This window comes from Heliangelus exortis, chromosome 7 (genome assembly GCF_036169615.1).
Source record: "Heliangelus exortis chromosome 7, bHelExo1.hap1, whole genome shotgun sequence".
NCBI classification, from domain to species: domain Eukaryota; kingdom Metazoa; phylum Chordata; class Aves; order Apodiformes; family Trochilidae; genus Heliangelus; species Heliangelus exortis.
Genome location: NC_092428.1, coordinates 15,218,632 through 15,242,977, shown reverse-complemented (window position 1 = coordinate 15,242,977; position 24,346 = coordinate 15,218,632). Strand labels below are relative to the sequence as shown.

General features: G+C 48.6%; 1 protein-coding gene across 1 annotated transcript in view; it reads right to left on the bottom strand.

Moving 5' to 3' along the window:
- The window catches only part of CDH23 (cadherin related 23), a 195,082-nt gene extending 174,145 nt beyond the window's left edge, over window positions 1-20,937 (bottom strand). Inside the window, exons 1-3 of the mRNA XM_071748993.1 lie at window positions 20,832-20,937; window positions 10,533-10,604; window positions 5,657-5,734 (exon numbers count right to left, since the gene is read on the bottom strand). Of these exons, the coding sequence (XP_071605094.1) occupies window positions 5,657-5,734; window positions 10,533-10,599 (145 nt within the window). The 5' untranslated portion in view covers window positions 10,600-10,604; window positions 20,832-20,937. The remainder of the gene's footprint in view (window positions 1-5,656; window positions 5,735-10,532; window positions 10,605-20,831) is intronic.
- Between the last annotated feature and the right edge of the window lie 3,409 nt (window positions 20,938-24,346).

Genomic DNA, 24,346 nt, shown 5'->3' with positions numbered 1-24,346 from the left:
AACTCTTGTCCCCATGTCAGTGATAACACGGTGGGACAGTTGGGATGCTTGCTGCACGGCCCCCAAACTGTTGCCAGCCAAAGATCAGCCTCCTCCACCATGCTGGCCCACTTGTTTTGTTCTGCATTTGCCCTTATTCCTGGGGATTATTTATATCTGCAGCATGCAGGGGTTTCACTTGCAGTTGAAGCTGATCTGAGGCAACACCACAGCAAGGGAGAGCACTGGAAACTAATACACACAAAAATACAGGGATAGTTTTCCTGCTAATTTAAGACATCTGTTGCCTGTGACTTTCCCAAGCTCTCCATCCACTCTACCACCAGTACCACGACATTTTCCAAAAGCAGCTTCCCACTTGCCTAGAACCAGCCTACCCTGCAGGGCTCCAAAGGCTCAGGCAGTACCCTGCTTCCCAGTGCACCCTATGTTGCCCTGCTCTTATCAGGGAGTTAACCCCAAGGTTTAAAGCCACCCTCTGTGCTCCTCAGAGTCCTATCTCCTTAGGACCTAATTAGCACCTCATTAACAGTATGCCCACAATGTCTTCCGGTCTTGCCAGGATGACTTTTAACCTGAGATATTAAATTTTCTCTTTTTAGCTCTAGTATTTAATTTTGAGCAAAAGGGACATGAGAGATATGCCAGAACAGGCCCCACCTTTCCAGCAGTAGCTGGAAGTGAGGAAAGAATCCACGAGGCACCAAAGGGAAAAGGGTCTCATGCTCAGATGTCCGTGGTCCCACCTCCAAAGTTGTCCCCAACAGGTAGCCCCCAAGCCCAACGCATGGATATCTGGACCAGATGACTGCAATAATTTAATCACTCCAAAAGTACGCAGAGACCAGAGCCAGTGCTTTTTTTCTTTACCCTTCCAATGGTGGATTAGACAAGGGCCCTGATGGAGGAGCCCAGCCATGGCAGATGCCTGCTGCTGTGGGATCAAACAAGTAGGGTTTAGCCCATGTTCAATCCCATGCAGATAACCATATCTTCAGCAGCAGCTTGGATGTCCCGACATGCCCTGGGGACCTTACCCGGATGCCAAAGCATCTGGCTGCCTAAGAAAGGATATGGTGGAAGAGGTGATCTCCTTGGAAACTACAGATACAGTGTTCTGAGGATGGCAGCCTGCCCTGCCTGGAGAAGAACAGCCCTCTGGCCTGGTATCTTGCCTAGAATGGAGGATCAAGTCAAGTCATCCACCAACATCAGAGGGACATGATGCCTCAGACTCACATGCAGAGACACCAGTGAGCACCCTGCCAGCTAAACACCAAGTTCCTCCTCCAGCCCTCTTATAAATAATGCTCCATCCCAGAAGGCCCTGAAACACGAGAGGTGACACACATCAACCTCATTAGTCACCACCAGCCAACAAAGTCTACTACACTGCAATGGTGCTACACTATCCTTGTCCCCTCTTGGGCTGCAACAACATGGGTTGCACAGCAAAAGCCACAGCTCCACAGGAAACAGCAAATACAGTCCATTTGGTGAAAAGGGTCTCATAAAAAGCAAGTCTACCACTTGAAAGTTGGTGGAGAAACATCCATATGTTTCAGAGTCCCTTTGCCACTTTGTCCCTTTGGGGGTATCCCTAGAAAAAATCCACTTTCCTCTCACCTCCTCCCACAAGCAGAGGAGGTAATCTGCTCAACACAGATTGCCCTGGAAAGGCTCCAGTGTGCCCTGGGAAAGCACAATGTGATTTCCATGCTGCAGAACGTCAAACCACTCCATCAGAAACCTGTCAGGCAGCAAAATCACTTCTATACAGTATTAAGAGCCAGACTGGGATCCTTGAACATCCAAGAGTGGCCAACAGACAGCCAGGTGTCCAAGCACAGCTGCTTCAGCCTGCGAGCTCCATGGCAGATTTTGTGACCCTCTTGTCTGCTGTATTTATCTGAAATTCCTGCAGCATCATTCGGAAGTTATAAGCTACAGGTCCCCAGACAAGCAGGGGAAAGCCATACCCACCCTGCTCTCCGACCCTGAGCTATTTACAGTGCTATTACCAGCTCAGCAAAAGTTGTACATAGCAAAGGAAGGTGCAAGCAAACCATAAAATTCCCTGTCAGTCATCTCTGCCTTGCTCTCTGGGCACAGCCTGTGTCTTCTGGGAGAGGCATGGAGCTGAGGGGAAGGACCACGGTGACTTTGAGCAGAAAACACAACCCCATATTTTGCACATACACTCGTTATTTCAGCCCACCCTGTGCACATCCCCACCTCCTCAGCAAGCTCTATATCAGTCCTTCGAACTGAGTCTGTGAGCAAAGCATGCAGGACTTGTTGGTGGCAGGGACACATTGTCCCCAGCCAATCCAGACAGCCCTGACCCTGACACACACACATGAGAACAAAGCCAGGCACATGGTATCAGCCTAGATGCAACAATTAAAGAGTTTCCCACTCTTTTAAGACAACATTATCACAGTGATGCTGAAATGTTATCACTAGGGTGAAGGGAAACTGGAATTGCACTCATCTTAATGGCCTCTTTTGTCATGTGTTTTGCAAGGCGTTGAGGCATGAAAGCTTTCAGAGAAACTCAGTGAATCCAAGATATGTGGTTATAAGGCTAGTTACAGGCTTGACATGATGAATCATCTCCATTTTCCCATTCCTGCCCTGCATACAGCAAATCATTTGCTGGGCAATTAGACCCCAGTTGTTACATTATGCTAAGACAATATTCTTTGTGCTGCAGGAGGGACCCCAACCAAGAGAAACGAAGAGTACTGCCTGCCCATCTCTTTCTGCTGACAAATCTTGGGATAAAAGTAATCCCACCTACAGCAAACACCACTTCCTAGTAGGAGACCTCCAGCAACTCACCTGACATCAACATCCATGTCATTTGCTTAGCATCCAAAAAGCTTAAAATTAACTGAAGTGGCCCTTGGAAGGGTTTTGCTTAAGGCAGAGAGCAGCACAATAAAGATGGATGGCCTTCTAAACTCTTCTCCTGCAAACTCTTCTTCTAAAGGCTGTTAACCAGACTATACTTCTACTTTTGGAGTGTTCGGGGCTCCATCAAAAGAAGTGTAACCAGCAGGTCAAGGGAAGTAATTCTCCCCCTTTATCTCACTCTTATGAGGGATACATATATACCACCCCCCCACAATGTCCAGTTCTAGAGTTCCCAACACAAGGACACAGAATCATTGGAGTGACTCCAGAGGATGCCCTGAAGATGATCTCAAAGCTGGAGCAATTCTGCTATGGAGACAAGTTGAGAGAAATGGGGTTGTTCAGCCTGGACAAGAGAAGGCTCTGGAGAGACCTTAGAGCACCTTCCAGTGCCTGAGAGGGCTACAGAAAAGCTGGGGAGGGACTTCTGACAAGGGCATGGAGTGATGGGATGAGGAGGAGCAGTTTTAAACTAGAAGAGGGGAGATTTTATTTAGGCATTAGAAAGAAATGTCTTTCTTTCCTGTAAGGGTGGTGAGACACTGGTCCATGCTATCCAGACAAGCTGTGGCTGCCCCCTCTCTGGAAGTGTTCAAGGCCAGGTTGGATGGAGCTTGGAGAAACTGGATCTAGTGGGAAGTGCCCCTACCCATGCTGGGCATGTGGAACTACATGAGGTCCAAGGTCCCTTCCAAACTAAAACGTTGATGTAAAATGCATTTTGATCCAGCTACCAGCAGCTGACATGGGCTCCCCCAGTGCCATCTTGCACATGCCACCCCACCCCGGGTCCTCATCCCTCCTCCTTTCCAGGCATCTCCCCCCTCTCCTGCAGTTTCTCTCCAGGCCCCTTCAGTCACTTTCCTCTTCCTCAGGCTCCAGCCTCCTATTCCCCATGCTTTCCCTCCACTGCCCCCCCCTTCCACTGTGTGCACGTGTTTCCATTACTTCTGGGTGAAATAACTGACTAGAGGGTCAGTCCACCTGAAAATTGCTCTCCTCGGACTTAAATGAAACAGATGGGCATTGATGATGTTTGGGGAGAAATTAATCAGCCTGGACTGGCAGTAGAACCAGCAGCTCCCTCGGCCCAATCTCACCTAATGAATTCCAAGCTCCCTGTCTTAATAGCTCCTGACAAGACTAATTTACTCTTGTAAATGATTAGAGGGGGGAATGATCTCTTAATTGTTGCTTAAGATCCCTCTCGGCATGGCAGCCAGTGAGCTGGGACTGCTGGGTTTGGGGCCAGGCAGGGGGGGCTTGGGGATCCCACGGGGAGGGAGCAGGGGGGTCTTTCCCATCAATGCCACGGTGATGGGCACTTCTAAACAGACATCTCAAAAGCATCATTTTTTTTCTAGGAAGAACCTCATACAGTTCTGCAACTTACACCGTAGACAGGATGCAAGAAAGGTGTTTCCAGATGATACTTTTCTTTAAATTTTTTTTTAGTTAATAAGACTAACTCAGAAAACATCTAGCAACACAAATGCTGTTTGTCAACACTTTCAAGACTGACATTTCCCTCTGGTACATCTGGAAGCATAATCCCAGAGTGCCAATATTCTTAAGAGTGAATTTCATTTCTATGCGGTGTAATACAAAGTTTAAAAGAAAAAAAAAAAAAGACACAATAATTCAACCCCCAAAGCAATTCCAAGCACAATTTTACTCTCACAATAGCTCACTGGAAAGCAGACTGTGAGAAATCTTCCCCCATTTTCTGCCAAAATAGAAGTTCAGTACACTTTCCATAAGGTATTTCAAGCTCAGGCACTTCAAGAAGAGTGCACTTGGTGAGGAAATATTTCCATTAAGCTGTTCCCAACCTGCTCTTGCACAGGGATTTCTCTGGGGCACATCCAGCACCCAGTGTGTTTGCAGAGGCAATTGAGGGGCAGGGAGCACAAAGACAGCAAAGCAACCAGGTTAAGGAGTGACCTGTAAGGGGCGGGCTGGCTGAAGAAGGCTGTGAAAAATGACATGGGTGCAAGCCAGCCGAGGACAAAAAACTAGGAAAAAAAATACAATTAAGTCAGGTCCTTCCTTTCCTTACATTCATGCAAGTAAATCTGAACATGACTGCAAGACAAAATCCCCCAGGCCTACTGCTGCAGCTCCAGCAAGCCTTCTCCTGAGGACACATCCCTGTGTTACACATTCTCAGCTACCACTCAAACTTCCATGCCTTCTGTCCAAAGCTCTCTACCAAGACTGAGAGTCCTGCCTCCTTGCTCAGACACCACTCCAGATCCCATGGGCTGCAAAAGGTCCAACTCAGGGGACCCCTGAGAAGAGACAGAAGCCTCAGCTAGAAGCTCTTGTTGACCTGAGCATCACCAGAGGAGACTTCTCTGGAGTCCACCAACTCCTGACATCTCCAGTAGCAACATAGGTGTGGCAAAAGCCCTTTTTTTTAAGGAGGCTGCTGCTTGGGTTGCATGGTTGAAAGTGGCAGTAGAGGCAAGAAGGTGCCTCTGTAGCCTCCATCCCTGTCACCCTCCCCTCCCAATTGATTCCTCCCACATTAAAAGCCAGTCACAAGCCCTGATTGAAGAGCACAAGTTTAATGGACTGAGAGCCTGGAAAGATGCCGTGAATGACCAGGTCGATTTCTGCATTTACTAAAAAACGATCCCTAGCTAAATAAAGAAAGAAAAATAAGCTAAATCTGTCAGTCAAAAGAAAAGCATGTCTTTAATCCTTTTCCATCCCACAGCCACACTGCACTTACCCACAGGAGTATCCTCATTGATCAGCAGGTAGGTGTCAAAGAAGTAGTTTATGAAGTATGGCAGCCGATTGCCCCAACCTGGGAAGAGAACAAAAGCAAGGGGTTATTTCCTCAGCATGTCACACATGGGCCACCATGGCTGGGGGAGGCTGAGGGCACAGAGAGATGCTCACTTGGCTGAGGGCACAGAGAGATGCTCACTTGGCATCATGATGGAAAGGAATGCCCCTGGGATGGGGGCTAGCAGTAGGACAGAAAGCATCATGCCAAAACCCATAGAAGATTCTTTCCTCTGCCAACCTTCATTTTAAGTATTTTCTTTTTGTGGGGTGAAGGCAGGGGGAAAGAGGAAAGCCAACAGGTCAGGGACCAGAAACATCAATTATTGTTTTAGCACATGATTAATACCCCCACTTTACTCCCACAGATGAGAGCCTTTCACCTTGTCAGCCATCCCTGCAAAACCCCCTCTCCCATCACCTGATCACCTTTCCCTCTAATCTCCTCCTTTCAGCTTTAATAACCAGGTTCACTTCTTTCTAGTCCCTTTTTCTCATAGCTGGAAGTTCCTGAGCCTGCCCACAGACTGGAGCCTCAATTGGGTGACACCAAGCCAAGCTCAGAGCACACAGGAAAATGGCAACCACAGCCTCAACCTGAGGGGTTAAAGATTTACCACTCACGAGATGGAGGAAAAGAGGTGATGGGGGAGAAACATAAGGATTTTCCAAGAAGTTTTGGTACTAGCTGTGCTGCATCTGAGGGACAGGTTTTCCCTTCTGCTCGTGCTACACTTAGCCACTACTCTCATGCCCTGTGCTTCAGCACTGCACTCTAAGAATGAATAACCAGACTATATTTCAGCATCCTCTCCATCTGCTGAAGTTCCTGAGGGAGGGAGATGGATGTTCCTGAGACCTTTTGGAAGGTAGTTATGTTCCCAAGACCTTTTGGGCACAGGTCCCAGCTGTGCTCATGCACAAACCTGCTCAGCACCCCTGGGAAACCCACTAAGGTAGAGGGGACATGGGAACGAGATGGAGGGACCTGCCTGGGCTCCTCCAGGGCTCCCTTTGGAACAAGACAAGGATTTTGCAGCACTGCCCTCTTTCCCAAGGCACCAGGTTCATTAAACACCTCAAGAAGTAGGAAAGCACTAGAGGCAGCATTCTTGCAGAGACACATTTAAATCTCAGCCTCTGGAGTTAAATACCTGGAAAGAAAATGAGCAGGACTCCAACAAAATGGGTTATTGAGAGCTAATGGCATCTCCAGAGGCTTCAAAGTGTGCTCATACCTGGCTGCTGTGTCAGGGCCAGGAGGCTTTGAAGGGGGCAGATGAGACTAAAATACACCAAACAGCCCTTCCCATGAGGGACTCACTCCTGAGAACCCCTCCATCTCAGAATATATATCTCCATATCACCGCTGTCCTAAAAATAAGTTGTATATTCCAAACCCAGCTTCATCAGGTGCTGGGAGGGATGGAAACCACCAGCCTGTGGGTGTATAGGATTTGTATGTGAAGAGAGGAGGACGACTGGCACTGGAGAGCTGGGAAAAGGTGAAAGAGGGTCCGAAGGCAGGATTTTGCTTTGGGGTGGGTAATGAACAAGGCTGGACTGTCAGCCTTCAAGTGGGAAGGACATGATGGAAGGGGGAGATGGATACAAAGCAGCTGGATGATACAAAAATGTAGGTCAAAAAAATGCATGCTATGGTGAGTTGAAACCATTCCCATATAAAATAAAACATGCTGTGGTTGAGGCCATCATTCCATCAGACCTGTCCCTCCCCACCACTTCAGAGCCCAGAACCTTCTCCCCATCTGACACCTGGCCATCAGGTCTTTGACGGCCTGTGAAACACAAGCCTTCCACACATACATCCTGACACCTAGTCTAGGATCCCATGAGTTTTCTTTCCACATTTAATCCAGGATTGTCAATGTTTTGTTGGCTTTGGGCCCATTGGTCCATTCAGCAGAAATTAATTTGGAAATCACAGCCACAATCTGAAAGCAAGCTCACACTTTCCCAAAGGCATTGCTGTGAACAGGCCATCATCTGCAGCTTCATCTAATGGATCATCAGCTGGATTTCCCTTCTTCTGCAAGACTGCCACAACCCTGAGATTTAGGATCACTGTGTCCCTCAACAGGGCTCTTGCCTGTGGTCCTCCAGCAAAGCACATGGCAGAAAACCATCACTTCCACCACACACTTGCAACCTTTTACTGCTCCTTCACATTCTGTGGACAGGCTCTGAAGGATAACAATCAATGTTGTTTAGATGTGCTGAGCAATTTTCTTCCCTGTCTTTCCTCCATGCGTGCTCCATGTTATTCCTCTAAAACCTTCTGCTGCTCTGCCCCACAGAGCCAACACTGAGATGCTCAACCACTGCTGATGCCAAAGCATGATAACCACAGACCCGTTCTAGCCAGCATCCCTCTGTCCCTCCTAACCTGGATATGATGAAGATCTCTGCTCATCTCTGGTGATTGCAGTGGTAGCTGTGTAGACACTTCTGCCATGCCAGAGCTCAGCCATCCTCTTCCAGACACCAAGCCCACCCAAGTGTTACCAAGAACATTACAAGTCTTCTGAGAATCACAGACTGGTTTGGGTTGGAAGGGACCTTAAAAATCACTTAGCCCCAACCCCCCTGCCAGGGGCAGCAACACTCCCCACTAGAACAGGTTGCTCCAAGTCCCATCCAACCTGGTCTTGAAGACTTCCAGGGAGGGGGCAGCCACAGCTTTTCTGGGCAACCTGGGCCAGTGTCTTACCACCCCCACAGCAAAGAATTTCTTCCTAATATCTTATCTAAACCTTCCCTCTTTCAGTCTGAAACTGTTACCATTCATCCCATCACTCCATGCCCTTGTCAAAAATCCCTCCCCAGCTTTTCTGAAGCCCTCTCAGGAACCAGAAGGTCACTACTAGGTCTCCCCAGACCCTTGCCTTCTCCAGGCTGAACAAAATCCTTGTCTCTCAGCCTACCTCTGTAGCAGAGATGGTCAGGTTCTTGGATCATCTTCACGGCCTCCTCTGGACTCACTGCAACAGTTCTGTGTTCTTGTGTTGGGCACCCCAGAACTAGACATGAAGAGGAGCTCCACCACCCACATTCTCCATGGGACATGACAGGGCATCCACACACTTCTTCCCCAATCCCAGGCACAAGTGCTGTCCTGGAACGTGTGTACAGGGAAACTACCAGGTTTAGGAGAGAGGAGCTGACACCCTGCTGCAAGCCCCCAAATCCCCTTTTCCCTGTGGTGTTTCTCCAAGGCTTTGCAGCCTGATGTTGCCCATCTGCTGTGTCCAGCCAGGAACCTAGAGCAGGGTCATGCACCCCCAGCTCTGGGACCTGCCACCACTCACACAGGGAGGGCTGAGGGCACAAGTCCCCATCCAGACAAAAAAACCTCACTGCCCCACCTCCAATGGGACATACTGAACCACTGGTGGCAACTGGCAGCTTTGGGGGGGAACAAGTCTGAGGAGACTGGAGCAAAGGATTTTGCTAGATTGTCTTTTCTACTCATTTCTTCTCCCTCCAGAGCAGTGACAGGGCAGCTAACTAGTGAGGCTACACTCGATCCAACACAGCACCAGGGGGAGATTGACTGAGCTTGTCAGTCACAGCTAATGTCATCCACTGACTGCTTAATCAGGCTGCCAATCTGGGCAAGCCATCTTGAGGCTTTCATGGGGAGGGGGGAGAAGGAAAAAAAAAAAAAAAGCCTTTATTCCAAAGGGCACAAGTGCTATCAAACAGACACACACTCCCTATTGTTTATCAGCAAACACCACACAGGCACACGGCCCCCAGCACCCGGGGGCTTTAGCAGCAATCCTGATTTTCATGGGGCTTTGCTATACATTTACTGTACTTACACACCCCAGGGTGCCAAAGCCCAGCCCAAGAGGCACGTTTGCCACACCAGAAGGCTGTTGTCCCAGGTTGGACCCCCTTGTCTCCCCTGCCCACAAGCCAGGAGAAGACCAAGAGCATCATCCTGGCAGGGCAGAACGTGGCAGTGGGAGGAAAGCTGACCACAGAGGCTCTGCCTGCCCAGAGCCCTTCCCATCCCTCCAGCTAGAATTAGAAAAGAGGTTTTGTCACTTGGAGAGGAGTGATTTCCCACACAGCATATATTAAAGCCAATTCAGGTAATAATTTTGCTGCTGAAAGCACAGGGGGAGCCCTGCCAGCAATACAGAGAATCAAAGAATGGTTGAAGCTGGAAGGGATGTTAAAGATCATCTAGTTCCAACCCCCCCTGCCATGGGCATGGACACCTCCCACTAGACCAGGCTGCTCAAAGCTCATACCTTTGCTACTGAATAGCTAACCAGCTTCTGGGTTACATCCTTGCACTGCTTCTTCTCCCTCTCATTTTCTTTAGGCTTTGTTTAGATAAAATCCCTACCACCAGGTCTACCAGCCATCAGTTTTGGCTTTGTGAACTTCATCTGGAAGTTAAGGTCTTGCTGCTGAGATACACCTGGAGCATCCACCACTGTTGGATTCACCAGCACATTTCTCCTCCTCTTCCAAGGCTCTTTCCAGGAGCCCAGGAAGGGCTACCAGATGCCAGATGTGCAATTTTACTGACTGCAGGAAAAGTGGCTGCACAGGGGCACAGCCTGCATGTTCCCAGAACTGCATGTGATAGAGATGGGTGGTTTGCTTAGCTGTACCAACACTGTTCTGCCTTTACATTTGCATCACAAAACCACAAATATGCAGCAGGAGGCCACAGACAGAGCAAATGTTACCCTTCTGCCCTGCAAACATGAGACCCAAGCAGGAAGAGGAGGGGAGAGAGAAGAGCACAGCCCTGGACAGAAAGAAATTCAACTTACCTAGAGAGACCAACTCCAGGAGCAAGAGGGGGAGCAGAAAGTTTCCAGCAGCAGCGTGATGCTTCATGGCTCCTGTCAAAGAAGAAAGACAGGGTCAAGTCCAACACTTTATGGATATTACCTGTGTCCTCAAAGCTAGCATGGGGATGCAGCCCTTCCCCAGCTCACATCTTTGTGCCCTGATGCCCCAGGGGAACACCCATGAGATCCAGAGTTTGTTAACACTCTGCTTTGCTACAGGGCACTTCACCCAAGAGTCCTCCATCTCTTCTTCTACACAGCCCCAACAATCCTCTTGGCGAGGACCAAACTGAAACCAGGATTAATCCAGTGCAGGTGGCTTCCCAACCCGCACCCACCCCTCTCTTTCCCTCTTGCACATCAGAGGGGACAAGCTGCAGTAACCTTTGCTGTCAGGTCCGGAGCAGAAGCAGCCCCAGCTGAGACCCCTCAAACACTGAGCAGGATGCTGGAAATTCATACACAGAATCTTGAGAGCATCCCAGGTATGAACCATGCGTGTTACACACAGCACAAAGGCACAACAGAAACCCCTAACACACACACAGAGCCAAAGGCTCCCTCCAAAGCAGCCAGGACATCTCAGTGAGCTCTTTGAAGCTCTGTATTTCTGCAGGTACTGTGGAAGGTGGATGCTAAAGGGCTAAAGGGAATATTTCCCTGCCACCAGCTCAGCACATCTGCACTGCAGCAGACCTAGGGATGTGAAAAGAAGCAGAGAGCACACAAGAGCCAGCCTGTTGGGCAGCAAATGCAGAGACGAACCTGGACTGAAACGTATAAGCAGGTCCCACTTGAGATCAAGCACTGGCCTGAGCCGTGAGGGCTGGAATGGGCAATAAATCCCATCTTCCATCCACCAGCCCAAGCAGGGACTTGTTACGCTTGCAATTGGTTGTGTACGCAGCAAGTTTTGGTTCACTCAGGGCTGGGAATACAGATCATAAAAGCAACACACTGGAATAAGCTTCTGCAAAGTGCAGAATGCTCTTGGGGGGCACCCAGGCAGCTTATACTTACACCCTGTGTGCCCATACAGGTACAGATCCCATACAGGGCTCCATCCATGTTAAGTGCAAGGGACAAATGTGCACTTACCCAAAAGCCTGGCACTGTGCTGGGCACAGGCTGTGAGCCCTGCTAAGGGAAGAGGGGTCCACACCCCACTGACACCATAAGAGATGCCCAGGCACCTCCCGACATGGGAAGGCCCTTACCTCAGCCCCTGATGGGGATGTTCCTAAAGGGCTTCAAAGCAAGAGCTATGTGTATTTTATTTTTACTGGTGGAGGTGTTGGAGAAGACAGATTATTACAATTCTCTTCTTGAGAAAGGGCCCTAAATTCTAATTTCTTCACCTATTGCAAGAGAGTCTCTGGGAGGAAAAGGTCTGTGTCCAGGCAAGAAAAACGGTGCTGTGGTCTTTTTTTCTGCATCTTTAGGAAATTCAGCACAAAGCTGAGAATGCATTTGGGATCAGCACTGCTTAATTTTAGGTGCATCAGTATCACCAGAAAACATCACAAATCTGCCACACATGGGCAGGGCAGGAGAGTTCAAGCCTTCACTCCTCAGCAAGTTTCTGACTTGAGTGTTCTGTGCCAGCAGAGCATCCAAAAAAACCAGTTTTTAAACAAAACCCCTGTTTCCCAGGAGCCAGACATCCTATCAGGCCTTTTAAATCATTCAATTTAACCACACAAGCAGAATAAACTCTTCTAAGAAAGAACCCCCCCCCTGAACTTCTCAATTTCCAACAACCTCCCCCCCTTCTTTAACAGGGCTTGGGGAGGGAAAATAATTTTGGATGCAGACAATGCTGCTGTTTCGGTCCCTCTTGGTCGGCATCAAGTCTGGGGACAGAGCTGATGGTGCTACTGCCAGAAAAGCTGTGATGGGAATGAGCAGCTCAAGCTCTTCCTCTGCTTTCTGCTGTGCCAAAATGCCATTGAGGAAAATGTTAACTTTCTTCTAAAACAGCCCCGCTATCAGCCCAAGTGAGCGGAAACATCATTTTCCGGCTTCACAGACCATGTTTAAAAAGCAACGGGGCAGTGGAAAAACAATTTACGGGATGTAGAAATAAAGGCAATTGATAGCAATCCCTTTTGAGTGTCATGATAAATCTAAATATTGTATATTCCAAGTCAGTCACTTCATTATGTAAGTAATTGCCTGAAATGTCATTTTGATTTTGTCTGTCTTCATTAATATTGCAGCTCTTCACTGGTTCTCTGAGACAGTTCACTCAAATATTGCAAATCTAGGAATGGGATTGAGAAATCTCCAGGGAGAACTTAAAAATTGTGACTAAGAGTGTATTAAATTGCACCTTCTGTGCAAAAGAGTCTCTTTGTAGGAAGCACTTGGTGCAGTTTCCAGCATAATAATGTCTCTGGGCAAGTCATCTCTGGGAACTTAACTGTTGTCTCCTGGCTGCAAAAGCACTAATGTTAAACAGAGATTTCCCAGTCCACTGGCAAGGGCTCCCCAAGGCCCAGGAAGCAGCAGACAGAACCACATTAAACAGTGATGGATGGAAACCATAGGAGCATCTACCACTGAAACACTGGCTCTGCAAAGAAGTCCAGGACTTGAAAGTTTAGGAAGTGGCTCAGGTCAAGCAGAGGTTTTTGAGCCCACTTGCCCCAAATGCCTCCTTCCCAAGCCTGGGAAGTTGCTTTTTTGCTGCTCCAAGAGCTTCCCTAAATGTGGCAAAGATCCCACCTGCTTGGATCTGCAGATGGAGCCTGGCTGCCATGTGCTCCAGCACATAAGTTGGCACCGAGGCTCCAGGAGCCTTCCAGTATCTCGCTTCCATGAAACAGTGGAGTAGAGATGCTCCAGCTTCTCCAGCCTGGGCCATGTATTGCTCTCAGGGCTTCCAGGCTGTGCACCTGTATTGGTTATTTTTAAATGCACTGTCAGAGGGCTTGCCTGCACACAAAACAGATTTAAATGCCTCCATCAGAGCAGTGGTGGAAGCTTCAGGGGTGGCTGTGCTTTGCTGGCAGAGATGTTCTTATGTTTGAGCTGCTCCTGGCATCTTTAATCACATCCCAAATCCCCATCTCCTTTCTCCCTCCCCCTCTTGGTCTTCCCTTCACCAAATGGCACAGCAACGCTTGTGTCTCAAAATTTACAGTGGCAGCCTCTCTGTTTGTTCCGTGCTGTTCCAGCAGCATAAAGAAGAAATGAAAGTGTAAATCAAAGCCTCCCCCAAATGGCTTCCATGCCAGGAAACTGTGTGTGCCTTCCCAAAAAGCCCCAGCACAAATTATGTCTCCCAAAGAGGGGAGCCCACCCACAGCATTTGCTCCTTTATGGGCAGAATGGAAGTCCTCAGGACAGTACCAGCATCTCACCACACCTGTGGCACACTCCTTTGCCACCATCACGCCACCCACACCTGCTTTCCCCAGCATCCTCCACCATGTTGACCACCTTGGAGGAGTGTCCAGGGGACACTTCAACAAGGGCCACCACTAAATTTGCATCAGACAAACCACCTCCATGGTCCTGATCAACCTGCTCCAGTGGGAGGTGTCCCTGCCAGCACAGGGAGGTTGGAACGAGGTGATCTTTAAGGTCCCTTCCAACCAAAGCATTCTACGATTCGGTGATCAAGCCCATTGCTTGGCACCAACTCTCACAGCCCAGTGCTCCTGCTTTCCCATCTTTTCCATCCCTCTGCTCCTCAGCCAGAATCCCCATTTCTTCACGTTATTGTTTCTTGGCCAGGTCTTTGCAATGAGTAGGATTCAAAAGGAAAAAAAGTAAAAGTTAATTTTATTCTCCCCCCCTATATTGGCATGAGCTATGCACAAATCATAATTCCTAAAAATAACAAATAGCAGAACAGGGTAATCAGAAGTAAATTGATATTGATAAATAAGCTTTTCTTCCACGCAGTAGGTGGTTTATTTTAATCTAATGAGTTTTATATTTTCTGAGCTTTCAGATTCCATGATGAAGAGCCGTCCACACTAGAATTACGAAGCACTTTGAGATATTGTAATTTTATGGCTCATTTTGTCAGGACTCTTGAAAATGAGATTTGTTCCCAGTGAAAAAATTTGCTCTTTTTTTTCCTTCTGTTCCCCACAGTGAAGGAAAAGATTCCCTTGTTAAATAAATACAGGCCAACGTATTTGTATAGGGTGGTGGGGGAGGATGGATGTACACAGGGCAAAGCTGCCACAACCCACCTAAACCCTGAGACTGCAGGAGAAGGAATACAAAGGATTCTCTCCAGCCACAGCTTTGCTTCTGGGTGGCTGAAGGGAAGAGAGGAACAGGTGTTGGGTTTTTTTGTCCCCACTCAGCCCAGGGGATGTCCACAAAGCTATTAGCAAGTCCAAGCTGCTCTGAGCATCCTGGTGCTAGCACCCATTGGTGTGATGTTTCTTCAAACAGGGAAAAAGAGAGAAGAGTAACACCAAAATTTCCCACATTACCAGCGGTTCCCTCCCATTTCAGAACAAGGACAGGATTGGAAACATTTTGTTTGGGGCTTCCAGAGATTTGCTTTCCCATAGGAAACAAGCCTTAGCTCCAGGATAACATGAACACATTGTTCAATCCACAACCCAGGACCAGAAGAAAATGGCACGTTTGAATTTCTCAGTCCATGCAGGAAAACTTGGTTTGGTTTGGAAGTGACATTTAGTTTCCAAATTGTTGCAACTGCCATAAAAGAATCCAAAGAACTGCCCAACTTTGCATCAGCACTACACAAACTCTCTGCCCCCACAAGCCCCAACCAGCATTTTTCTTGGGCAGATGAAAGAGGAAATGCCTGATTTTTTTTTTTTTTTTTTTCTTCAGTGGGGCAGCTCTGGCTCCTTTAACTCTCCAGCACTGGTTGCTATGATGCTTATGGTGACTAGCAACCATTTTCCATCACAAAACCTGACATAAACTGGAATGAAGGTAGCTTAGGATGGGGTGTAGAGACCACAGCAACAGGGTCTCCTGGTTCCTGGGACTGCACCAAGACAGAACATGGCAAAGGGAGGCAAAGCAGCAAAGGAGCAGAGGGGCTGCAGAACAGATGATGCTAACATGGGATGAAAAGGTGGAAAAGCAGCCAAGAAGAACTTAGCCTAAAGGAAAAAAAATTAATAATCTTGCTTTAGGAAGAAGTAGAAAGCTGAGTTCAAGGAAGTGGCATGCACAGTCTGGTCTCACAAGGTGAGAACCTCACACCAGACTCTTAAAAAACATACAGCAAGGGAAAATGTAAAGGAAAAATGGAAATGGAAATGTAAAGGGAAAATGGAAATACAAAGATGCTTAAGGCTGAAACCAAAGCCTGCTGGTGAAGGGGAGAGCAGCAGCTTTCTTCTCATGCCCTGCCTGGAAGAAGGAAGGCCTGCCTGCTGACCAGGGCTGGGAAGTAGCCTAGCTGGACTTCCAAGAACCAACATCAATACTAGGCAGGATAAACATCCAGCATCCTAGGGCTTGGGCTCCTTTCTGAGCAAGTTTGTAATTCTGCCACCCAGGCTGTGCTCACTTATCCTGGGCACTACTGCCTGCATGGCTTCAGATGCAAGCAAGAAACTCGGGTTGGTTTAGGTTTTCTAAAGAAAAACAACAAAAAAAACAAACAAACAAAAAACAACACCAAAAAACACACACAAAAAAAGAGAGAGAGAGAAGAGGACATCTGTGAAATGGGATTAAAAGAGAAAAAATTGTTCATCTAAATATTGCCAACCCAGTGAAAAAGCATCACAAGTAAAACATAGCAGACGTGCAGGACTCGACTACTGCTCAAGGTCCTGCAGTGCAGGATCCAAGCCTAGGGCTCAGGAGGAACAGGGAAGGACCAGCATGGCATCTCCCTCCTTGTCACACTCAGGTGCAGCTTTGAAGGTGAGCATCACCTTTTTGCAGCAGCAAGCTGACAGCATCACTTCAAGAAATACACCGAGAACTCTGAACAATGCCATAAGCAATTGGGCATCGACTTTAAGAGTGAGCCATCAGCCAAAGGACCCTTGGCAGTCAGTAGCCAAATGACATTTCAAAGCCAGGCCAAATAAGATGGGTCGGTCATTTCACTCCATCACCTTCCTAGGCTCCCTGCAGCAGGCACCACCCCAAGCTTCCACCAGCACAGGACCCTGGGTACAGGCACATCCAGGCCGATGTCCCTCCTAAGATCCAGGCTGGATGTTTGCATCACTAGAAAGAAGCATCAGGACTATTTGTTCAGTCCTCTGTTAACTCTGACTGCTGGCTGGAATGGTGGATCTTAAAAAGAGAGAGCAATAGGGGTGCTTTGGAGGAAGAAAAAGCTCAAACACCTTCACACTGAGTCACCTGAGTTGCCAAAGCTCTCAGGCCATTTCTTGCCTCATCCAAATCAAGAGAAAAGTGTCCTTGCTGCTTTCACACAAAGCTCACTTAACTTTCAGGGAGAGGCACTTTGCTGCAACAGACCTTTTCAAGGCCCACTGGCTGTTCAGGCTAATGAAAGGGATGCTTTGCCTGAAGGATTTGCACCGTGGGCACACTGCAGCTAATCACTCGCTAGCTGAAATTTTAGGAGGGGCAAAAAACCCTGAAGTGGTAGTGACAGAACAGGTGAAGGAAGATGGAGCTACTAAGGAGATTTTTAAAAAACCACAAAAAAATACCAAAGAAACAAACAAACCCAAAATCCTTCAATCCCAACCAGCAGCCTCTGAGAGCAGGGGGTTAAACTGAGAGATGACATTATTTGGATCAATCTCTGTACCTTATCACCAGTGACGGGCTTGGTCCTGCAGGCCCTCTTCAGACCCTAACCATGGCTGAGGACCCTCTAAGCTGTGCAGACCCTCTCCTAAATGCCCCTTTTCAAAGCTGCAGTGGCCCCTGTAACAGCATATCCCCCCCCTACTGCCTATCAGGATTTTACCCCAATAACTTTCTCCCCAGCACTCTCCAAGCAGGACATCTTTCTCCAATGCAGAGCCACTGTTAAATCAACCCCACAGATCAGGACAAAGCAATTCAGGCTATGGGTGGAAAAAAACCTTGTTTGCTCTGGCAGAGCCTGGGGAGGGGGCATTACGGCCCTCCCACAGCCAGATCAGACTTGCCATCACAAGACACATCCAGCAAAGTCCTTGGCCCCAGGGCATGAGTTCAAGCAGATGATTCTGAGAGGCTGTCTAGCAGAAGAAGAGGCAACATGTGACCGGGGTGGCCCCTCTGATGATTCATGGAACACAGGACAGTCAGCAAGCACTCACCAGAGCCACGTGTTAACATCTTCACGGGCTGAAAGCCACCAGGCACCACGACCAATGCCCACATTGACTGAGATTCAAGCTTGGTACCCTGCACACAACTCCAGCCCCTGCCAGAGAGCCTTGGTCATTACTGAACAATAGGTGATTGATTTCTAGGAGATACCAGACAATTTTGTTTGTACCAGACAATGGGATTCGCTATTCCATCTGTGAAACCTGCAAGCTGAAACTGGGTCCAACAGAAATGCAAGCATGAATTTTAGTATTTGTAGGTCTTGGCCCATAAAAGCCTCAAACTAACCCCTGTAACATGTTTAAATACCTTATTGCACGAAGCAGGACGCTAGTGGAGAAAAAACCACAAGTTTTGGGATGGTGTTAATACTTTCAAAGCAAACCTCCATCTGAATTAGCTAAGATGCAATTTCTGCCAGCAACTGGGATGTTTTATACCCTAACAAGAGTCCACAGCCCAGTCCCTCATCAACCCAATACCATATCCTAAAGCTTCCTACATTTAAAAATAATCTATGCCATTTGAGCTGAAAGATCTAAGAAACTTCCTAAAATTAAATCTTTTTTAAGACACCCTCACCACCTCAGCTGCTCCTGGGGTATGCTCCGAAAGGGATTGCAGTGCTTTTTATACACTTCAGCCAGGTCAGAGAAATGACCACAGTGTATATATTATTCTAGATTATTGCAGCCGGACAGCAGAAAACCAGATTGTGGTGCTGTGACCTCCCTGCTATTTTCAGGTGATGCCCCAGGGGGAGGTGGAGGGGGAGGGGGGGCACACACAGCTCCTATGCACATGGACTGAGTGCCTTTCCCAAGCCCAGGAAACAGCCAAGTGTCACCACAGCTCCCACCTCCTGCAAACATTGTTTCTGTTCACACTTATCACAAAAAAAAAAGAAAAAAAAAATCAATTTTTACCGTTTCCCATAAAGGGAGTGTTTTACAACTTGTCCCTAAAACAAAACATTGTATTTTTATGACACGATCTCGACTTGGTGCTACAAAACCTACAGTTTGTCTCCCGAGACAGAGAGCTTGGCGCTGGGAAGGGAGAGAGGAGGGGGGTGGCGAAGGAAAACGGGATTGCCATGGGATTTCCTCTCCACCTTTCTCTGTGTAGACGAGTAGGAAAAACGAAGGTAGAAATCCCTCCCTCCAAACCACCCCTGGCTTTTGACAGATGCGAATTTTCCGTGGGAAAGCAAAAATTCATGCACTGACTCTATCCCATGGCACGATCGTGTACCGTGGTCACGGGCACGACACGTCCCAGGCTGCTGCAGGATGCGCCGGGAAAACCCCAGGAAGGAGCCGGGCTCGTCGCCTGCATCCCGGGCACCGGCAGCTGCGCCAGCCCCTCCTCAGCAGTCCTGCGGGGGGTATCTGCCACCAGAGAGGGCTTTTCCCTCCCCAACACGGAGGAAAAAACAAATATCAACAAGAAACCATGCACTAGCAGGGAAAACTTCCCATTCCAGCATCACCCTCCCCGCCAGTAAACACCGGTGGGTAACAGAGAAGCAGCTTGGAGAAATGAGAGTGGTTGGCAAGAAGGTGCTGAGAGGCACGGGACTTGGGTTTACCCTGTCCACGCAGGGTACCCACAATCTCCGAGGGGTCCCCGGGCCATACCTTCACCACAGCCCGCTCCCCTGGCCACGGGCAGCAGATCCCCCCGTCGTCCCCATCCTTGATTTAGCCAAATAAGATGTCCAAGATCTCGGGGGTTTAGGGTTTTTTTGGTTTATTTTTATGTATATGTAAAGAACTGTTCCCTTTTCTCTCAACATCCCATCCATTTCTTTTTCTCCAGACAAGTCTTTACTACCAACACCCCTATGTAGTGTTTTCCCCAATTAAATGCCAGTAACGAACCCGTCATCACCACCTGTCTTTCTAATTGCAACCATGCACGAGCTGTCCTTTACCTTCATGTAGCATCCAAAAATCGCGGATCAGAACAAAGGGGTTGGTGCAGGGCAGATCAAACAAAAGGACAACACCAGGGGAACATCTATCCCTTCCACAAAAAAAACAAAACAGCCTAAACACACCAAACTCTGAGAGTTAAAGAGGAAGAGTAGTGTAATTTAGCTGCTCGGCTTTAACAGGGACCAGACTCTTGAAGTTGGAGCATTTTCTTTAAATAAAGGCTCTGGCGACAGTTCCAGGCAGTTCAAAGCTAAAGATGTCTGGCCAATGCTAAGTTGGATGCTCGCAGGGGTCGGTGTTTGAGATGGTCGGGAAAACATTTAGTTAAATACGAGACCATAGGGCAGGGTTTGTCAGATTAAGGAAGAGAGCACAAATAAGGGAGAGGAGGGATGGGGGGCACAGTTTCTCAAAAAGAAAACAGAGCAAGTTTGTAATTTTGAAAAGCTGGTTTTCCATTTCGTATGGTTTTGAAGGGATCAAAAACAAAAAAACAAAAAAACAAAAAACAAAACCACCGCAACAAAAAAACCCCAACTCCCTTTTATGGCAGCAGAGTCCTACCAGGGCTGAGTGAGTCCCGTATCCTTCCGAATCCCTTCAGAGAAGTTCAAACCCTGGCTCGCCAGAGAAACTTTGCAGCTTCTCACCTCCTCCCAAGCCCAACTCCAAATTACAACCGAAGATGAGTTTGGAGGTGGGGGCGGGTTATTCCTTCAGAATAGTAGGCACCAAAACACAGTATTATTATTATTTGTATTATGACCCTCAAAGGGAGCCCAGACTGGGCTCCCCAGCTCCTGCCATTGAAACCACGGCTCTGAACGACCCTCCCCGCCAAAATAATAGCAATGATGAAGGCAGCGCTCACCACAAACAAGTTGTCCCCTCGGTGGAAGCAGATAAGCGAGGTTTGGGAGGGAGGATAGCGCGAACAGCCGCTCCGGGAGTGGGTGTGAAGGGGATACCGGCGGCTCCGCGCCCGCGCATCCTCCGTGCACCAACCCCCCTCCCAGAAAGAAAAAAAAAAAAAGAAAAAAAAAAAGCTCGGATTAAGGAAAAACTGGTGGGGTATTACCTGTGGTGTCCGTGCCCGGTGTCAGCGGCGGTCCCCCATGTTCCGCCCTACCCCCCCCACCCCGAGCCGAGTGAGCGGCAGCGGGAGCGGGCGGAGGAGGAGGAAGGGGAGGGGAAGGGGGAAGGCTGAGGCGGGCTGCGCAGCGCCCCTCGCCCAGGTAAGCGGTACTTCAGCCCCGGCTCCACTGAGCACACACACAGCCCTCTCACACACGCCCCCCCAAAATCCTAGGCTCACCCCCCAAGCTGGCGTCGGGCAACCCCAGGATAGAGGCTGTCTCTTCAGACCCAGCTTCATCCCGAAGCAGGCACAGGACACGCGATGTTTAACTCTTTGGATTTCATTTTGTTGTTTAATTATTATTAGTAGTATTTTTTCTGGCCCTTATGCAGGAGCATCTGGCAAGTCCTGGAAGCCTGTAAATGATAGATGAGCAGGAAGGTGATCCGGGCAGCTAGCGTGCCAGGAGAGCAACCCGGCTGTTATTCCTTCCAGTGCCTCTCCCTTGGGCACCCCAACCTCGGTTTCTACAGACACAGTGTTATTTTTGCCATGCCACCACTCACACGCCTTGCCACCAAAGCCTTTATGTTTGTGCCCTCAGTTCTCTCCAGCTCCAGGTCCTCTTGGCTTTCCAAAGCCCATCAGGCTTCCAGGCCAAGCCCTCCCTACAAATAGCTTTAGGAGAAGCAGCCAAATCCCCCCTATTTCCCTTATTTCTTGCATTCTTGGAAGTATCAAAGCCATGGAAAGCAGCCTGTAAGAGCACCAGCCCCCAGGAGGACCCCATGTTTCCATACCCCAAGGAGAACCAGGGCTTTGGGTTCTGCCCTGCTGCACACGCATACACAAACCTCCCACCACTTGCAGCTGGAAGGGACTTTACCTTCCCACCAGACCCCATTCTCGAGAAGCTTTAATTTAAACACTGATCAAGTGCAGTTTGTGCTGCTGAAGTCCCTCTTGGAGCACTACTCAGCAGCACCAGAAGCCTCCCTAGGCACTCACCTATGTATCCTTCCTCCTGGAACAGCAGTGGGCAAGTGCTGCTACAGAAGCAGGAGGGGATAATTAAGTCCTTGCCTCTCTTGAGCAGCTTCTGCTAATTATGCAATTACCACAGCTCCTGGGTGCTGGGCTGATAGATTTCATTTGGGCAGAAGTCTGCTCCTACTGCCCTCAGCCCTGGGGAGGGGGGGGGGGCCTTCACTGGTCCCCCAGCTGTGAGGACATCCCCAGAATGTGGGATTTACCTGCTGAGCAGGAGCCACCCCCAAACCTGGTTAAGCTGCAGTTTTAAGCCTGGAGCCAGCCCTGGACCACCTGCAGCTGCTTTGGGCTTAAAAACAAAAGTCCCTGACCAACAGCTGAGTACAATGGGAATTTTCTTACATCCCACCTGGCTTTTACTGGGTTTGCTATGGATTTGCCCTCCACTGCTGAGCTTGTCCTGAAGTTGCAAGTTACAAGGAGTGTGAAGGGTACAGACATTGCTGGCGCAGGGCTCCAAACATCCTGAGGAGCTAAATCCACACTGGTTTGGCTTCTGTCCTGAGTTCTTCATCCCTACATTGTCCTCCTCATTGGCACAGGCAGTGGGGATACCTTCACCATACAGATCCCAGCCACATTCAAAAAATCAGGGAACAAATTAGGGGAAGGAACAACAAAAAAAGGAGGAGGAAACCAAAGAAAGAACATACATTAAGTGATTGGAGGACACATTTCAGGCCTGGTTGCTGTCTGTAGCCACGCTGACTTTGTACTAATGTTGTCTCTATGATTCTCATGGTAAATTCAGGTCAGTGTTGCTATTTAAATAGAAGTGCAGCCTTCTGTTTACATTGCCTTGTCCCGGTGCCTTGGCTTTGCACTGTGGCTTTCAGCTCACATCCTGACCAGTTTGAAGACCTGTCACTCCTTTTACATAGGTCAGCTGTAACTAAGCCAAGTTCCTCCTGGCCTGTTGGTCCCACTTGGGCTCCTGGTCCAAATCTCCATGGAGCTTGGGCTGCAACCTTTCCCACCAGGTGGTAAGGACTGGTAGGATTTCACTGCCCAGGTTCACAAAACCAGCAGGAATTCAGTATCTTCTGAGCTGTCACCCTGCCAAACTTGGTTTAAATCAGGCAGCAAGAGCAGTAGTTGTGTGCAGGCTGGACCTCCAGCTGACTTTGGACTGAGCTGATGTTTCCAAGCTTCTCTTTGGAGGAAGCAACATGGCTTTGAGACAGCCCACAGCAGATGCACTGTCACAGTTTGCCTCTTAACAAGCTCATAGATAGAGATAAAAAGAAACTATAATGAATTGGTGCACTGCAAGAAGAGGGACACTCCCAGTCACCACTAGGATAGGAGACCACCACCATTTATGTCAACTCTGCAAGGCAAGAGGACTAGGATAACCTTCCTGCTATCCTGGCCTTTATCCTTACTGTGAAACCCTAATTTTTTTTGAGCCAGAGCCCGTGACCTCCCCTCTCTACCCTGCCTGTGAAAGCAGTTTGCAGAGTTGCAGCCTCCTGGCACCACTCACTCAACCTTGAAATTGTACTGCAGGGCTTCTCCCCCACTCATTTTCTGTCTAACCACCAACCATTTCTCTATCCAGCTATCCCTGGAGAGTATTGCTCCTCTCTCTGCCTTCCCTGGACCTCCTGCTGCAAGAATTGGGATCATTGCTTATCTCTAAATCTTTAAATAGATGAAATATCACACGGAAAGGAGGTAGAACACAGGCACGTGCAGAATCCTGCCCAGCTACAGTAGTGAATTATCTCTGCTTGCCACGGACCACATACTGCTGGGAGCCCCAGGGTCTGCATGGACGTCAGCTGCCCAACAACCAGTGCAGGCAATATTGTACCATCAGTCACTTCTTTAATCCTCCTTTTCCCCAGGAGCCTCCTGCAAGGTTCATCCCTCAGGGTGTTTCCATAAGCTACCACCCTCCTTCAGTAAATCAAACCCTGGCAAAGGAGCAGGGGGGCTTTTCATTTAGGAAGAGGCAGCTCATGCCCAATCCTTCCACTTGCTGGGGGGACACAATGATTTTATGTCACCCCCAGGCCACCAACCCTTTGGGGAACAGTGTCACACCACCACCACATGAGGTTTTCCAGCACCCTATGTCACAGTGTGGGTCAGGACAAGGGAGGCAATTTCCCCCTGCTCCTACCCTCTCACCCCAGTTGCAGAATTAATTTGTACAGTGGTTGCAGGGTTTTCTTTTTGACCACCTGTGCTGATGTTGATGGTGAGCCTTTTTTTTTTTCCCCTGCTGTGAAATTAATTTCCAGGTCCATTTCACACAGAATTTGAAGGCCAGTATTAGGATCACACTGTTTGTTTAGGAATTTACAAGTGAAGGAGGCTGGAGAGAAACCTGAGTAAAGTTAAGAGGTTGCTTCACATCTTCTCCGTTTGTAGAGGAAAAGCTCTGAAAGAGCAGCTGGTTTCTTTCTTTTTCCTTTAGAAACGGAGAGGTACTGTGTTTCAGACCGTGCATTTAAAAG